General features: G+C 46.8%; 1 protein-coding gene across 1 annotated transcript in view; it reads right to left on the reverse strand.

Annotated features, from left to right (window-relative positions):
* The window catches only part of HEG1 (heart development protein with EGF like domains 1), a 75,082-nt gene extending 63,327 nt beyond the window's left edge, over nt 1–11,755 (reverse strand). Inside the window, exon 1 of the mRNA XM_081302656.1 lies at nt 11,216–11,755. Coding sequence (XP_081158782.1) covers nt 11,216–11,540 — 325 coding nt within the window. The 5' untranslated portion in view covers nt 11,541–11,755. The remainder of the gene's footprint in view (nt 1–11,215) is intronic.
* Between the last annotated feature and the right edge of the window lie 6,997 nt (nt 11,756–18,752).

Genomic DNA, 18,752 nt, shown 5'->3' on the forward strand with positions numbered 1-18,752 from the left:
AGAAAGGTGGCAGCCTACTCTAAGCTGTGTTTTGAAATGGTGCTGTGGATGTAATGATTTGGGGTGGAAGACTTTTAGGAGCCAAATGAGTTTGTGAGAACAAAAGACTGAGCCCTCAATCTGGACTGTCCAAGGCTCTTGGGGAGTTTCGTTTCCTTCCTTGTTCTTACCCTAAAAGGAGCAGCCCTAAGAAAAATCATACACATTGCAAAGTGTTTGGACTTGAGGTCCAATGATCAAATTTTTAAATAGCTTCCCCTGCAACAGTCTCTAGAGATGAGTAGTGCAAGGTTTACAAGGCACCCCACCCTCCCCTCCTGTGAGGAAGTCACTTTTGTTCAGCAGAGCATCCTCTCCTCCTGGGGAGAAACAGATCTGCAGGACTGAGCTGAATGAGACCCAGGACAGGCTAGCCTGGAGCCCTGAGCCTGGGCTCAACCTTCCAGAAACAGAACCAGCCTGATGTGGCTTTAGGAGGGGGGCATTCGGGAGGGCTGCACTAGGAAGGGCTGCAGCCTACACGGGCAGGAGGGAGAGATGAAGGTCTCTCATGTGACCTCAAGATTTTTGCTTTAAAAATAATTCCATAGGGTTTTTTTGTTTGTTTTAAAGGCCTTGAGAAAAGACACAGGGTTGAAGGCCAGGAGATTTCCATTCAGTTAAACAAGAGAATACAAAATCTTTTGGCAATGGGGTGGTCACCTTATTTCTAGGGGCATCTATCTTACTGCCTCCTTTCTTTCCCTCTGGTCCTTTGAAAAATAAACACCTAACAGAGTGGCTGGAGGAGGTTCCTCAACAAAGGGGCTGCTTCAAGAAAGAAGCTGAAGCCACAGCCCCTGCCCCGCCTGGCTAGGCAGGCCCCAGGGTGCAGGCCTCCCAGCCTGCGTCTCACTGTAAAGCTCAATCACACCCAGAGAGGAAGCCAGTGGCGGGGCTCCACCAAAGGAGACCTGCCAGGTTAGCGAAACAATAAAAAGGCAAGGAAAAACATCCTGGTTCCGAGGAGGAAGAGGGGGAGAGAAGTGCGCTGAGGAGGGGCAGGAAGAATCAGCCTGTTTGGGGCGTGTGTGCGATGGAACCGCCTGAGCCCAGTCCAGGGCTTTAAACATTTACATAGCGCTGGCGGCTGACTTTTATACGTTCTGCAGTTAATTTATTCTTCAGACCTCTGTGAAGTGGCTCAGGACTCAAAGGAAATCACAGAAAAGTTATTGTCTGGAACATTTTACGACTTTGTGAAAAATGGACACAGCGGAAAGATGTCTCAACACAAAGGACTCAGAAGCCTGGACTGCAGAAGGGAGGGAAGCTTGGGCACTGGCTCTCCCTTGGGTGGGGCCCACCATGGGGACTTCCAGGGATCCAGCCACAGGGAGTGAATGAGTACAATCTAGTTAAAGAGAGAAATGAAAAGTTTGCTAATATGCTTTTAAAATTAAGATCAGGAAACCTAACACTCCTATTCAAATATAACCAACATGTGGACAAATCAGTTGTACACCATAGCCAGTTAAGAAAAAGGGAAAATAAAGGGAGAAGAATGGAAGCGAGCTGAAAAGAGAAACAAAGCAGAAAGCAGAAAAAAAAAAGATATGCCAAAGCAGGATAACAACAGTAATATAATAAATAATAGTAATAGTATTTTAGATATAGATATATAAAAAATAATCTATACAGCATTTACTCCATGCCAGGCCCTGAGCATTTCAGGGGGATGTCTCAGTTCAATCCCATGACAACCCTATGAGGTCGTCTCATTATCCCTGCTTTTCTGATAAAGAAACAGGTGAGGTTAAGTAATTTGCCCAAGGTCAAACAGGTCATATTAAAACTGGACCCACTCCAAAAAAAATCCAATTTTAAGAAAATATAGAAATAGAAAAAAAAAAGAGTGAAAGAAAAAAGCCAAGGCAGAGAGCATCAGAGAAATAGTCACCTGTGCTAAAAGTGAAAGCCAGAAAGGACAGTGCCATTTCTCCAGGTGGGCTACAAAGGCGCCTTGTGAAGGATACTGGAATCCAAACAGGGATTTCATGGCACAGATGGAGGTGTTGCATCTTGAGACCCTGCGTAGCCCACTATCTAATGGGGTTCAGTGTTCTGGTGGGTTTTGGAGAAATGGGAGTTAGGACAGGAGAAAGGAAGGAAGGGAACAGTCAACGGCGACTACTGTACATGTAAGAAAAGGCAAGAGACAAAGAGGATTGAGATTTGAGCAGTGGATTGGAAATGAACGGGCCCACGAACAAGCAAAGGGAAGGCAGGTTTGCGGAGTAAAGGGAGTGAGTTTGCATCCATAACTGTAATCTGACAGTTTAAAGCGACACACCATAAACACGTGTGCCTGGCAGGTGGCTGAGGCGCACAGATGGATTGCTGAAGGGAAGATAGAAATTCTGGAAATCACCCACTCAGAAAAAACAGGTGAAGCTGCCCTGCATCTTCCTTCCACACCTTTGTCCTGCCATCCTTCCAGCCTAGAATGTCCTGTTCCCTGCCCCTTGGCCTTCTGGTAAAATCTGATTGATTGCTCATGACCTGCTCAGGCACCAGCACCTCCAAGAAGCCTTCCCTGGAGAAAACGCTTTTCCTCTGGAGTCATTTCATCTTGTTTCACAATTCTGGCTTATGTGATCACATTCCTAAGTGTCTTGTAAAAGAGACCATGGCTCATTAGAATGCCCCCCAAAATGTCCACTGAACCGAGGTGAAGTAGAAGGCTAAGGGTAGAACTGTAGACAATATCTCACTCGGAGGGAGAGAAGAGATGGAAAGGAGTCAGTCCTGGCAAAGAGAAGGAGGTGAGACAGGTGAGAGGGCAAAGAGAAGGAGGACGGAAAAGTCCTCTGAGATTTTCTAGAAATGTCCTCCTTTTCTCCACGTCTTCTCCAGCTTTCTACTCGTCCTTCATGTCCACCTTCTCTCCGAAGCCCCTCTTCACTTCGAGTAATCATAAGGCCTGATGGGTTCCCAGGGAGCATTAATGATTAACACAGCATGGACATGTTTACAAAGCATGTCCACGTGGATTAACTCATTTCGTCCTTACAACACTGTGAAGCCAACAGGACTGGTTCTATTATCTCAATTTTCCAGATACAGAAGCAGATATGGAGATGAAAGGACTTGCCCAAGGTCATAGTCTGTTTGCTGTATTCTGACTAAAATCCTTTGCAATGCCTATAAGGGCTTCTCCTCAAAAGAAGCAGGACAGACATTATTATCCCATTTTTAGCATAAGGAAATTAAGGCCTAGTGACATTAGATAGCTTCCCATGCTACATAGCTTCAAAGGGGTTAAGACCAAAGACCTCTGACCCACATCAGGGCTCTTAAGATTCCATTGGCATCTCTCTTTCCTAACTCTGTCGGTGGCTACTGATAGCAGCACTCCATTACACCAGGCATGACTATACTATAAATAATTCCTAACAAACCACAAGAATTCACCTACTCAAGTGAGTGTGATTCTCATCAAAGAGGTCCCATTATGACCAATAATGCTGTTACTCCAATAATGCTGTTATTGCTCAAACCACTTTCTAAAATTTGCTTTCATTAGCCTACAGAATATTCTCTTGTATTTCCTAAATAATGATAAATTTATTTGGGATGCATATAAAAACTCAAAGTCCAATCTGATGAATGATGCAGGAAATGAAGACAAGTGATCCTTCCAAGCTCTTGACTCCTTCAAACACTTTTGAAATGCTATCAATAACCCCCAACAGTTCTGATCCGAGGGAAAATACCCATCAACCAGAGGTCCAAGTCTGATTGATTTTCAAAGGCTTATTATTTTGTAGTCTCTCCTGCAGTCTGACTGCTTTAGTCCTAAGGATGGAACTGGCATGGCCACCTGAAGAGCTTTCTCTTGGCTACTTCTTCATCCATCTTCCTCTTTGGTCTTCACCTTCCAATTTATCAGACAATGAGGAGAAACTTGTCAACTTATCATGTCTACCTCTTGACCTCCAGCAGTTGAGATCCTCACACAGAGAGATACAGGCTTCTGTTACTCAGGGTCTCCAGCAAGATTAGCCCTTCTCTCATGTCCCCCCCAACAATTCCAGGAGTTGGGTACACAGACTCTTGTGTGCCTACCATGTCATCTGAACTGTAAGTTTTCTTCAAAAACGTCTTTATAACGGGAAAGACAGCCTAGTACCATGTAGCTCCACTACCCCAGAGCTAAAATACAAAGCAAAAGGAGTATGTCCATTTTTAACAGCCTCTGTAGACTTAGCAGATGGTCTTCTAGCTCCTTAAGGGATCTTACTACCAGAGCCTCCGGAGCATTTACAAGAAAATCTGACCTCCTTACCACACTTCTCATGGCCCTTTGTGACCCAGCCACTGTGACCTGCCTTCCTCCTAATCCCATGACAAGGCAAGATCAGTTCCTGCCTTAGAGCATCTACTCTTACTGTTCCCTCTGCCTCAGGCTCTTTCTGCTGTAGGCAGGGGGACACTTTGTGCCAAATCTCCAAAACAGAGTGAGTTTGAAATGCACACAAATGTGGGTAGCAAGTAGGGAGATGAACAAGAAGAGCCAGAGAGGTATAGGGACAGACACTACGGGACCTTGAATTCCAACAAGCCGGGGGTGGGGGTGGGGGTGGATTTTATTCCAAGTACAATGCAAAGCTCTTGGAGGGTTTTAAGCTGGAGAATGAGGTGACCTGAATTACATTTTAAGAAGATCACTCTGGCTTCTGTGAGCATTGATTAGAGAGAGAGCAAGAGTGGGTGAGGGAGAACAGAAAAAGAGCTGTAAAGATGAAGAGGACAGATTCACAATGTATTTTAGTAACCGAATCAACCAGAATTGCCCCCTCCCCTAAAACAAAGCAAGAATGTAGGAAAGGTGAGGAATGGTGTAGTGTGGGAGGGGTGACTTCTAGGTGTCTGGTATAAGTTAGCAGGTGGACGGTGTTGACCATTCCTGACAAGAGAAGAGTTGAGCACCAACAATAGGTTTAGGGAGTGAGAATCAAGGATTCTGATTCTGATTTCCTTTTTCACTTTACTGTCAAAATTTACCACAGGGAGGACCACATCTGCTTACCATACTCCTGGCAGGTTGCTTTCTACCCTCATGACAGTCCTCACTAAACAGCTCAGGATCAAATCCAATGGCTGTTCTCAGGCCTCATCCTCCCAGATCTCCCTGTTCCCTCTAACTTGGACAGACAGCACCTGGAGGTGTGGCCAAATTTAAGCCAAAACACGTGAACTCATTTTTGACCTGGCTGTCACTGCAACTCCATGCAGAGCCAGCACCTGGGCTGCGTCCTCCTCTTTCCCACTGCCCTTGGTCTACGCGGGGTGTTCTTCACCTAGCCAGGGCCAGGTTCCTCTGCCCAGTGGCTTCACCAAATGCCCTCCAGGCTGAATCTGGCCCTGGCTTCTCCCAAGTTCAGTTCTATATTCTCAAGCGTTCACAGAATTCTTCCACTGAAACCTGCAACAGTCTTGACAGTGAGGGAAAGTCTAAAACAAGTAGGCTCCTTAATGGCAAGGCAGTTTCTCCCCCACCACTGTGGCCTTCCACCCTAGGTCTGCCTGTCTTACTCTTTGAATGGCACTCACATCTCCCCCTTTCAATTTCCACCCCACCCCAACCCCCCACCCCCAATTCCAGTCCATGCCATGTTTTCAGTCTTTTCTTTCCACACACTGCCCACCAGCATTCCACCTGCTGTGCAATAGATATTGGGCTGGTGCAAGGGCAGACCTGTCTGTGGTTCATCTATGAGTCCCCAGCACCAAGCACAAATGAACAATGAACAGGCAACTACAGTGCTCCCCCCTCCAAGGCCATTAGGGGTTCCTCACTGTGGGTGTGATGAAACAAACACCTTAAGCAGGCCTCTAAAACCTTCTATAATTGGCCCTAGTCCCCTTTTCAGGGGTCTCTGGAGCCCAGTTCAGCAACCCAAGTCCTTTCCTTGAGCTTTCTTGGTTATTTATCACCTCCAGTTAAAAAGTCTCAACGTTTTCAACATTTGGGATTCTGCTGATGCCAGTAACCTCCTTCACCTCTCTGTATATCTACATTTTTCAACTTTCCAAAGCTAAATCAACTCCTTCTTTCTCCATGAGGTCTCCCCGGACTCTCCAGTCCCCTGCAGTCTCCACCTCTACCTGCTGCTGCAGCTCTCTCTAGCCACATCATTCCTGTGGTCTGTATGATCTTCTTGTGGTATTTCTTCAGTTACAAATCATTAATGCATCATTACTTCACTTTTTACAACTTTGATGTTCTTGCTTCAAAAAAAGTTTCCCTGGGGGCAAGTTAGATGTGCCTCCTTATTATCTGGCACAGCTCCTCACACATAGTAAGTTCTCAGTAAATATTTCCTGATTTACAAATCAGTCAAACAGGACACAGATGGAGACATCTGCCACATTCCAATAAAAGAAAGAGGGAAAGAGAAGATAGAAACATCTTTGTTTCTGCCTATGCTGGAGGAAATAGCGAGTGGGCAGACAAGAGCATAGACATTAAAATGGCCTTTAACCAGGGCACCATTTAACCTCTCCCCCCTGTAAATGGCATTCATAATGACTAGCAACAGGCTCAACATATCAGCCACTGCTCCAGCTTCACAGGAGAGTACCCACCAAGAAAGTCAACAATTCAACTTAGTTTGGTTGATAATTAATGGAGTGACTTCTGACACCAATAATCTATGGATTAGCAGAGAAGTAGGGTATAAATCATAATCTCTATGTAAAATACACTTTTATAAAATATAAAGACTTGAGGTGTTGACACAGTGGTGGACATCTATAATCCCAGCAACTTGGGAGGCTGAGGCAAGAGGATCAAAAGTTCAAGGCCCACCTGGGCAACTTAGTGAGACTTTGCTTCAAAATTAAAAGGGCTGGGATATTTCTCAGTAGTAAAGCATCCCTGGTTCAATCTTCAGTACATTAAAAAAAAAGATTTTAAGTCTTTTCTTGACAATTAAAGACAATTTTTTTTTTAATTTCTCCTCTACAGATTGTCCCCATTACCACTGACGTCCCTTCCCAATCATGGTCCCTAATCTCTAATCTCTAACAAATGGCAAGAGCAAGGACCAAGGAAAGGAGGAAGAAGACTGATGAGCTGGAAAAATCTTAGATCTAAAACTGTCATCCCATATTAGAGATGAGAAAAACTGAGATTTCACATATTGTGGAAAGAGCCAATGGGTTTGGCCAAAATCAGTTTCAATACTGCCTCCTCCATTTTCTGTGTGACCTAAGGTTGCCAGGCTTCATTTTCTATGACTATAAAAGGGAAATAACCGCCCTCGCAGAATTGTTTTAAAGGTGAAATGGGATAAGAAATGGAAAAGCATCTAACTACACATAGGTGCTCAAAGGCTAAGGATTTGAAAGAGGGATCAAATTAGTCTCCTTCCCTGTTGTCCCCCTAGGATTCTGCAAAGAAAGAGACATTTATTATAGCTGCAACCTCTGTTCACACAGAAAGGACACTGGGGACAGGGAAGCTGCTGAAGTCAGAAAGTAGCTAACAAACAGCATCTGCCATCTGTTCTTTGCTTTCTTTCTGAGCATCTCTGGACAAGGACAAGTTAGCTCCAGGACACTCTCTCTGCCAGCTGGGCAGGGCCACTGGAAAGCAGAGGGATCACCAGGAGGGCAGAGGCTCCTGCCCTGGCTCTTCAGGACTAGAAGGCAGTAACTACCCAGCTGGCATTGAGCACCATCCTGTCTCTCTCTGGCCACACCAGTCAGCTCCTGGGCAGAAAATATCAGCTCTGCATATGCACACATGCTGAGGAAGCAATAAACAGGTACTTGCAAGGTTAAAAGGATGTGGCTTTTAAGTACACATGCCCCATGGATAGCCCTTTCCCCACAACCTCCCTTCTATTTAGGCCACCTTCCATCAAAGCAAGCAGGCAAGCAGGCTTCCCAGGGTCACCTCCCCCACCCCAGCCAGGAGAGGGCTGCATTCCTGGAGGAAAGCCACTCTCCCTTCCCTTCCTGAAGGGCTGCCTCTTGCCCAACCCAGGACTTGACTGCACCTTGTAATGGTTCTCCAGGCAGCCAAGCTCAATGACGAAGTTGGCCCACAAAGTTAGAGCAATTCAGGCGACAGCTATTTAACAGCTCATAAGGGGCTGGGCTCAGAATACTTCCTTTACTCTAGGGAACCGCATTTTTCTAAGATTATTATTCCTTGGGCTGGCTGCTCAGCTACTCAGCATCCTTTCCCATTTGGGTGGGAAAGTACGTTGCTTCTGCATAGATTTTCATTATGACTTCAGCCTTTCCGCCCCCACCCATCTGCAGATCTCACAATTATAAAACATGGCCTATGGATCTAAAAACCAGGGCATATGAACCTAGTACCCAGCTTAGAACTCTCGCTCTGAAGCCCTGAGTAGCAGGAAACCATGCAGAAAAAGGAAACCTCTAGGTCTCAGCCTCCTCCTCTCACCACTGGCTGAAATACCAGCAGTAAATGGCAACTGAACAACCAGCAGGGTGACAGGTGGGTGCAAAAGCTTAACAATGGCTACACAAACAGGGGGAGGCTCTCCAGGGACTTACAGTCCAATACAGGAAACCCAACCATATATGGAATATAGTTACTCAACAGAGAAACCTTGAACTCTGCCAGGAGGAGGAGAAGGGCTAGAAAGGAAGGAAAGAAAGACCTGGTCCCTTCTGCTGACAAGGGTGTATTTAGAAGCCAGAGCTTCAAGGCTATAAGAGCCAGGCACTGACCACCAGCACCTCCCCAGTGTGAAGGGGCTACAGACAGTTTTCCTAACAACCACATTATTTGTAAGACTCAAGACTAATTACCAGCAGGAGTACTCACCTCCCCAAATACAGAAACATGGAGATAGAGCCTGGGTGACCCTCTACCAAAGGTGCAGGAGAGGGCAGGCAGATATCAGCACAGGACACAGTGAATGCTACAGGACCTCTGGAAGCTCTTTCAGCCTTGAGACTTTGCTGCCTTGTGGAATAAGTGGCAGAACCTAATGATGCATGGTGGCCAAGCAAAACAAGCCAGACAACTCCTCAGAGGTTATTAGAAAACGTGGACTCACTGAATTTACCTAATGCTGGTTTTCTTTGTTGTTTCTTCGTTCTCCCTAAGTGACAATGTTTGAGCCACTACCAGAAAATAAGCATAGGACATTCCTAGATCTTCACCCATATTGGTGGCTTCTAGCAATTTTCAACAGGTAATCAAAATCATCTCTTTTAATTGCACCTTCTAACATCCCACACAAAATCAGGCCTTAAACCAGCAGAAGGGCAAGCACTCCTTGGGTGATTTTGTGGGGACACCAGGAAACCTTAGGTAAGAAGATTTAGGCTATTCCTACTCCTCCTGAATTGCTTTCTGGAACTCTTTCATACCTGAAGCCTCCGTGAAATAGTTCAAACCTCCCCAAATTATTCAAACAAGGAAAGTCACAGAGCCACAGCCATAAGGAAAGTTCAGATCACTTGGGGCCCTGATTCTTACTTTATTTCCCCCCTAACCCAGTTGCCTCCACAGTCCCTCCCTCAGTAACACCCACCTCACTATGACCTGTGGAGATTCTCAATCTTAGAAGAAAGGAGACTCCTGTGCCAACCTCCTCTAGCCAGGGCCCCACAAGTCAGCATCCCTCCCAGCTATTCCCTAATGAGATTGGCCTCTCAGCTAAGAAGGCCTATATACAGCCAGAGACACCTGCTTCCATTCCTGAGTATCCCCTCTGAAATGTCCTCAACTCCTTACACTCCACTGTCTATCTAGAAAACCTCTCAAAATACCATACAGTGTTCCTCAGTTACTTTTCTACTACGACAAAACTAGAAATTTTTCTCTTTCATGTTCTTGATTCCCCCCTCCAAACCTAACAAAACAAAGTTATTAGTAATCTGAAGTCAGAGTCGCTCCAGGATGGGTCTCCTGAAGGTCTTCTGAAGGTCTACCAATCTCAGGCCAGTGACAAATTCACAAAGACAAGGCAGTTTGCAATGAGAGAACTGTCAAATATGGAGTTGAGGTTTTATGGGGGGGCAAAAAAATATTTTTCATATTTAACTCTATCAAACATCCCTTGGATGAAGCAAGCTATTTCACTTACTAGAAAGTTGTGAGATATGAGAAAAGTAACTGAACTGAAATTCAGGCAGATGAAATCTTCTCAGCCTTCACCTAAACTCCAAATGAATGGTCCAGTATAGCAACAATCTAGCCTGTCCCTGCTTGTACGACCTTCCTCACTCACAGGAAGGCAAAGGCTACCACCACCACGTTGCTGACTTTTGTTCAAAGCACTTTCCATTATTTTTACTTTCATTTTGTCACATCATCACCAGGAGGTTAGGAGAAACCTGGGTCATTTCTTCCATTTCAAAGACAGAGATACTAAGACCAGAAAAGAGGCCATCCTAAAGGTCATAATGGCATTATGGTTAGAATTCCACCCAGTCCTGGGTATTTTTCTTCCAAATCAGAAAAAGAAGATAGACACAAGAGCAACCAGAAGAAATCTGTTCCCTCTCTCTGACTAGAACAGGCAGCGGCTGTGTATAGAGCACTAGCTCCTTGAGAAAGAAAAGGAGAGGGAAAAAGTCAGCGTTTGCCTTACAGGGGTTCAAGTTTGTGGACCCTTCACCAAGTTCCTCTCTTTCAGAGTTCAGTCAATAGATCACTTGGTTTCAAACTACATTCTTTGCCCTTTACAAAAGCCTTAGTGTCAGAACCCTTTAAAAATCCATTGTTTATGCTGGAAAGTCAGGATCTGTACCTGCAGAGACCAGTTCTGCATCTACTGAGAAAAAGAACAGAATTGAGGGAAAACGGCCTGAAGTTAATCACCCGCGCGGTGGGAGAGGCAATTTGGGGGTTTTGTTGTTGTTTTTGTTGTTCGGTTTTTTGTTTTTTTTGTTTGTTTGTTTGTTTTTGTTTTTTAACGGTGGGTGAGAAGCATTTGGGGTACCCATGGGAGAGAGAAGTTTTCTTCCAAGCTGGGGAGAGAATGGTCACACCTCCCAGTCCAGCCACCGGGGAAGCTTTCTTCCCTCCCAGCCGAGTCTCATGAGTCCCACACGCGCCGGGCAAGCGGAGCCCCGGGCCAGGGTCGAGCGGCGCGGAGGGGCCTAGGGTTAGGGATGCGGCCCCGGGGCGCCCCCCAAACCAAGGCGGCTCGGCGCTGGTTCCCCAGCTCTCACTCACCCGCTCTCCCGACTCCGGGGGCCCAGCCGGAGCGTCTCCGCCGTGTCGCGGCGCCCGGCGCGGGGGCAATGTGGCTGGGGCCGAGGGGCGCGGGCTCGCGGCGCTTCTGGGGCGGCGGCGGAGGCGGCGGCGGCTGCAACTCGCGCTCCGGGCCGCGGTCAGGGAGCCGCGCCGGCCCCACGCTGGACAGGAGCGCTGGGCGGGCAGGAGAGGGAGGCTGGCCCCGTGTCCTGGGGGCCGCCGGCGGCGGCAGCAGCAGCAGCAGGAGCGGCAGCAACAGCAGCAAGAGCGGTGGCGGCCACCGCGAGGCGCGCGGCGAGGCCATGGTGGCGACGCCCGCCCGCGCTCACATGCCCGGCGCGCGGGGAGGGCGCGGGGCGGCGCGGGTGCGAGGGAAGCGGACGGCCGCTGCTGCTCCGGGCTGGGGAAGTGAGCCGAGTGAGGCTGTGAGCGCGCTCCCCGCCTCAAAAGTTGTGGGAGCCACGGGAGGGCGGCCGGGGGCCGGGCGGGCGCGGCGGAGGCGGCCCGCGGCGCCGCTACATGCTAATTAGCCCGGGCGGGTCGCGGGGCGGGCGGCTCCTCCTCGGTTGACATCACCGGCCCCGCGCAGCGGGCCCGGGAGCGGAGGGAGGGCAGGAAGGGGGCGGGGGCCGGCCCCCGAGAACCACCCGGGCTGGGACAGCGTGATGAGGTCAACAGAGCCCCTGTGCAACTTTGATCACACACACACACGCTCTAGAGCATCGCTTTGCATTTTGGAGAAAAATTAGAAAAACCGAGCCTTCTGAATCAGGAACCACTTTGCCAAGTCCTTAAACGCACAATAAATCTGCGAAAAGCAGGTCCTGGTAATATGATTGGCACTAACTAGTTAATATACCGAGTGCTTCTATAGGAAAGAGAAGTAGAGCTTGGCCCCTGCGTCCCATTCAGCCCTGTCACTGCTCTTACTAATTTTGAAGTACCCCTACCCCCATCACCACCACTGCCCCTTCAGGTCCCCAGCACTGATGCTAAACTTGCTTTTGCCAAGCCTAACACCTGGCACTCTGACCCAGGCGGGAATCCTAATATTCCCCTGTGCCATCACAAACCTGGATTCCGTTCCATCTGCCTTTGGCTCACACCAGAATTCTGCAGAGATGTCACCACCAGGACACCCAAACAGGCTGCAGGGAAAAGAAAACTGTGAATTCAGGCTCAGCTAGGGCAAACTCATCATCAGTGAAAGAATTGCGGATTGCAAATTAAACAAAATGTTGTGCATCAGTGAATTTTAAATGAAAACTTCAGGAGGTAGGTTCAAAGATTTAGTGTGAACAAATTCTCTTGGTAAATAAAGTTTCATGTACATCCATATCCATAACCTTTCTCCTCCCAGTAAATAAACAAAATGTCTAAATTTTAGGGCTGCAAGACTTTTCATTTATAAGGAAGAAGGAGGGGCTCACAAAGAAGGGGAAATAACTCACTAAGATTTTGAAGTGAGACCCAAAGATTAAGTGATTTATTTGCAAATAACTGTATATCATTAATTCTTATCAGAATTTGCAATTCAGACAATATCTCACTGCTCTTTGGTTATTTTGTTGGGTATCTTGGGATCTCCTGTCTGTCTACCAGATGCTCATGAAAACCTGAGTAGGGACTGTCATACTTCTCCCCATTTCCCTGTTCCTTTTTGCTTCTCTATCGCCAGATTTCTATGATCAACCTCCAGGGGAATGAGCAAATTGTGGTGTGCAGGGTGGCTGCAGATTCACCTAGGCCCACTTTCTGGTGACTCAGTACAAATGAGTCACTTGGCAGAAAGCATTAAAGATGCTGTGTATAAACAAGTTCACCTTAAATGAGAAAGTAACGAGTAAATATTTGGTTTTATTGTTTTATTTCTGAAGAACCACATAACAAACCCAACTTTCTAAGTCTCATGTAGAGTTCCTGGGTCTCTCCAAGTTACAATTACCCCCCCAATATGTATCATGGTTTGCTTTCTTGGCCTCAGCTCAACTTCTCTGGACACTGTTCCCATATTAACAGGCAGGACTGCACAGGTGCCTAGACCCAATCAGACAGATCCTAACAGGCCAAGACACTGTGTTTGGAGGTTATGATCACTGCCACTCCCTTCCTTTTTCAGAGAACACTTCATGTAGCACTAGTCACCCTCCTAGGCAGAGGTTTAAGGGTTTAATGGCCCTTCCAGGCTTCTTGTGTGGATTCAGGGATCCCACTTGAGATCCTGTCTTTCCTACCATGGCCCAAGTACAAACATGCACCCACCACCTGCCCCTCCTCTTTCGGCATAGGTTTATGTCTGTCTAATCTTCTTTCTAACTTCTAAGTCAAATGACCAAGTTCAGGGTAATTGCCAGCTGGGTAGTGCTTAACCAGTGGATTAGTAGGGAGAGAGGAAGAACCTGGGATGACTGATGAACAGTGTAGATAGGTTCAGCACTTTTCATCTCTTCCTAGGACAGAACAAAAGAAATCAGCAAGAGAGTTGGAGGCAGTATAGAACCTGGGACAGGGTTGACTTGGTTTAAGAACCCTTGCTTCTTTCTCCAACTTAACCACTGTTTGTGTTCTGGACCTCGGTTTCTTCATCACAGAGTGTCCTAGATGATATTTTACAATTCATTAAAGCTCTTCTGGGGGCTGGGGTTGTGGCTCAGCGGTAGAGGGCTCACCCTGTGAGGTCCTGGGTTCAATCCTCAGCACCACATAAAAATAAATAAATAAAATAAAGGTATTATGTCCAATTACCACTAAAAAAGTATTTTTTAAAGCTCTTCTGGCATAGGAGTAAGAAGGTATGAAGCAGGCATCTAGGGACATTTGTTATGTTTCCATTCTAGGGAAGTGAAAATCCAGACAATGTTCCTGATCATCTCAGATGGTTTAAAAGAGGTTCTCTCTGGAGCTAGGATAAAAATCAGATGACTTTTCATGTCTATTCTAGCCTTGGGAGCCTATTACTCTAAGATGGAACAGGTAGGGAACAGCTCAGACCAAACTCCAAGGCAAAGGAGTTAGGAGCCAGCATTCCTAACCTTTCCAGAGGTAAAAGTGAGATTACTCCAAAGTGGATGACAATGAAATCAGCAGAAACCCAGTGTCTCTGCCACCCAAGACTGTGTGGAATTAGACCTTTTTCAGGGATTTTCCCATTTGTACTTGTTTTAGTTAATAAGATTAGATTTGGACCAGGCTGCAGTAACAAATAGCTCCCCAAATATAGCAGCTTAACACCATGATGCTTTATTCTGGTTCAATTAGCCTTAGACACCGATGCTCAGGTCAGTGAGGCAGATCCTTACCACACAGTCTTCTAGGAATGTATAATATGGTGATTCTGCCACTTTCTAATGTTCAGCTTCCAAAGTTGCTGTGGGAATTGGCATTCCAATCAGCTAGAAATGAAAAGAACATGAAGATGTAACAGGGGAGGCTTTGATGGGCCAGGCCTAGGAGTTGTATGCTTCATTTCCACTTAACATTTCAGTGGAGAAACATGGTCATATGGTTAGCCAAACTGCAAAGGAGGCTGGGAAATGTAGCCCAGTTATATAGGCAAAGAAAGGGAGAAAGAATTTGGACAGAGAGCTAGTGATCTCTATCCTACCCCCTGATGCCAGTAGGGGATAGGAGGGAAGGAAGAACAAGGGAGATTAATTTCTCTGGCCTTGGTTTCCTTTTTTTGTACAACAAGGGTATTAAATCAGATAATCTCTCAGGGCCTATCTACTTTAATATTCTATGGTTTGAAGAGGCAACAGAATGTCCTCCTGCTCTAAAGTCAATAAGCAGAGCAGGTTCCTGCTGCAGCACACCCACAGCTTGAGGAGCCCTCCTCTGCCCATTCATCTGATTGGGTGGACCCAATGGAGAGGACTTTGGGTTTTCTCCAAGTTCTCTTCCTAAGCTGTTCTCAATCCTTGGCCAAGTCAAGTGACCTCTATTGACCTCAGTGTCCCCAACTTTCCAGTGGGGAGAAAAATCATTACCCTTCACCACCTTCCCAGGGTTGGTCTGAGGATATGATGAGCTCACTGCCCAGAAGGCACCAGGAGCTTTTCTGACTAAAGTGCTCTGCCTGCTGCTCTTACCGCAGCCAGAGCCTTTTTTAATGCCACATTCTGAACAGGCCCCAAAGTGTGCCCAGTTCCTCAAGATGATGCCTCTGCAGGATGTGTGGCAGTGTGGGGTAGCACTGCCATAGTAGTCACTGCATGTCAGAATATCTCAGGGACACTTAGGACTCTGGTGATGAGGGGTCCCAGAGACCTGGCACATCAGTCAACAGACACCTGGACCTAGTTTCTCCTGGAGTAGGCGATCTGGGCTTGGGCATCACTGTCTCCTCCATGGAGTCTGGCCAGCTCCTCAGCAATGTGCTCATCACCCTGTTATACACTGGGTCTGTTCATTCAGTTTCTCAATTTCTTGTCCTCTCCCACTCCCAATCTATGAGCTGCTTTCTGTGAAGTTCTGTGCCTTATTTGTCTTTATATTCCCAGAACCAAACACAGTACCTTTTTTCTTTTTGTCCACATTTTTTAAATTGGTGCATTATTGTTGCATATAATGGTGGGATCTGTTGTTACATATTCATACATGCACACAATATAATTTGGCCAGTATCATTCCCCAGTGTTTCTCCTTCACTCCCCCTCTTCAATCCCCTTAGTCCCTTTCCTCTATTTTCACAGTACCATTTTTCTTTTATTTAGTGAGTCAACAGTATTTCCTATGTGACTACTCTGTACCTGGTACTGTGCTGGTTTTGGGGATAATCTCTGATCTCATAAAGCTTAAAGTTTTGGAGGAGGCAGAAGTCATCAAAAGAGCATCAATGTAAACTCATCCCTTATGGAAGGGCAAACATGAGATTAAGCCACTGTCTGAAAGCTGTGTAGGCCATTAGCTAGGCCAAAGAGGGTGGGGAGAGTGTGTACAAAGGCTTGGAAGCAGGAGGAATTGGGATAAGGGTAAAGGACCGGAAGAAAGCCAATGTGGATAGAAGATAGAGGGTGAAGAAGAGCAGGGAAAAGGTGGCACTGAGACTTTGCTGGCAACCTGACCAGGCAGACCCATGCAGCCCAGCTTAAGAGATTAAGAAAGTCACTGAAAGGTTTCAAGTGAAGGATATGGGGTAGCAGGTGGTGGGGAGTAAAGAGAAAGAGGTGAGGAGTGATATGATATGTAACTGGAAATCACTGTTGTCACTGTGATAAGAGGCGTGATTCAGAAAGAAGCAAAAACTGAAGCTTGAACTCTTAAGAGTCCAAGGATGGAATGATGATTCTTGGATAAGGGGGATAGCAGTGAGTTTAGTGGAGCCTATAGATTTGAGAGATTGCAAGAGGTAAAAGCCACAAGATATGTCAATGGATATGGAAGATGGAGAGAGAAGGGCCAAGATTTCCTGCTTTTCTGGCTTGCATGATTGGATGGATGTTGGTACCATTCACAAGGAGAGGGAGCAATAGGTGAGAATGAGGTCCTTAAGATCAAAATCATTGACTTGATTTTGGACTTGTGTCTGGGGTGACCTTGAGACATCCAAGTGGCAAAGTCAAGTATGCATTTGAGTCTGCAGACTTGGAGCTGAGAGGAGAGGTCCAAGTTGACATCTAGATCCAAGAGGATGAGATCACCTGCGGAGAAAGAGTACTATAGTCAGCAAAGGGGCTGAAAATGAGTCCTGGAGCATCTGACATGACATGGCTGAGAGGGAGGAGGCCATGCCAGAAAGGAGACTGGAAAGGAGCTCTGGAGAGTCAGGGGGAGATTGCATCACCACAGCAAAGGGAAGGAGGGTGCGGTCAACAGTGTGTAACACTGCAGAAGGTCAAGTGAGGTGAAGACTGAAAATATCCATTGAATTGGCAACATTAGTGACCAGTGGCCTTAACAGAGAAGTTTCTCTTTGTAGAGTGATTGGAGAAGCCACATGGGGAGTGTGAGGAAGAGCAAGATGGGAAGAAAGAGAGCTGGCAGGAGAACTTTTTGAGGATTTGAAGGGTCAGAAAGCCTTAAGACAATAACTGGGGTGGGGGGAGTTGGGGAGCTCTTCTTGGTTTTAGTGGAGAATGTGGACATGGAAAGGGTCTACCTGGGAGGGAGAAAGCCAGGGGTCTAAGAGAATGAGAAGATGGTGACATGGTAAACTCTCTGAGGGACAGGAGTAATAGAATCCATGGCCCATGTGGGAGAATGGAAAGAGGAGAGCAGCACACAGCGAAGGGTCTGGATTTCTATCCAAAAACTTCACCATTTTTTGTAAAGCAGAAGATGAAGCTGTTTTCTGGGCATGAAGGGACTGAAGGGCAGGGACCTAGGGATTTGCAATTTTGAAAACCACTATCGTGTTAGTTTCCCAGGGCTGCCATAATAAGGTACTACAAACTTGGCAGCTACAAAAGAAATTTGTCCTCTCACAGTTCTGGAGGCCAGAATTCTGAAATCTATGAGCCAACAGGGTGACGTTCTCTCTGAAGGCTCTTTCTTGTTTCCTCCTGTATTCTTGGGGTGATCAAAAATCTTTAGTGTTCTTGGCTGTGTAATCTTTGCCTCATCATCACGTGGCCAAATTCCCTCTGGGTGTGCATCTTCATGAGGCCTTCTCTTAAGGACCCAGGCATGGATTCAGGGCCCACTGTAGGCCATTATGATCTCAATTTAATTATATCTGTAAAGACTCTATTTTCAAATAAGATCATATTCATAGATACCAGAGATTAGAACTTACACATATCTTTGGGGGTGATATAATTCTACTCACTAAAACAGAGAAATTTGGAAGTAGTTGTACAGACATGTCCTAGAATGCCCAGCTCTATCATGGGCCCACCAAGACTGGTGAAAAGGACCAGGAGAGGAGAGTGTCTGATGGCCTCAGCTTTGCTCTCCTGCTGACCATCCACTGCAACTGGGGCACCTCAGCTCTCTCCCCCTGCAGGAGGCTTCCCCTCCCCCACCAGGAGGAACACTTCTGGCCTCCCAGGTCTCCTCTCCTTTCCCAGCTCAGTCTCCATCGCTGCCTCCCATTCCATGCTCTTTCTGTCTAGAGACACGTGAAAAACCCCTACAGATGAGCAGCTGTGACAGAATCCCAGCCCCCATGAACATGCACATCTTTGCTATTTTGCTCAGAGCTCCAGGAAGTAGAGGGCTTTGGAATTTTGAGCAAATAACTAAACTAATAAACCCATCTCCCTATTTTTAACCCTTCTGGGAGAAGCCTTATTGTCCCCTTTCAGGAATGTCAGGAATGGTCTCTTGTATAGGGAGAGTTGGGCTGCTTGCTGGGGCCCAGGCCTAGGGAGCCCTTCCTTGCTGTTTCTCTGCCCACTAGTGCTGGGCTCTGGGTCTGTTGCCCTGCAGGGCCAAGGTGAGAATGTAAACAACACAATCCTCTGGAAACTGCTGGGACCTCCTCCAGGGAGGAAGGGTTGCTCATGGCTTGGCCAGGCTCCCAAGCCTCATGTACAGAAACCCTGAGCTCCAACTCACACAGCTTGGGGTGGGTCCT

The sequence above is a fragment of the Spermophilus citellus genome (assembly GCF_964194105.1).
Source record: "Spermophilus citellus genome assembly, chromosome: 7".
Lineage (NCBI taxonomy): Eukaryota > Metazoa > Chordata > Mammalia > Rodentia > Sciuridae > Spermophilus > Spermophilus citellus.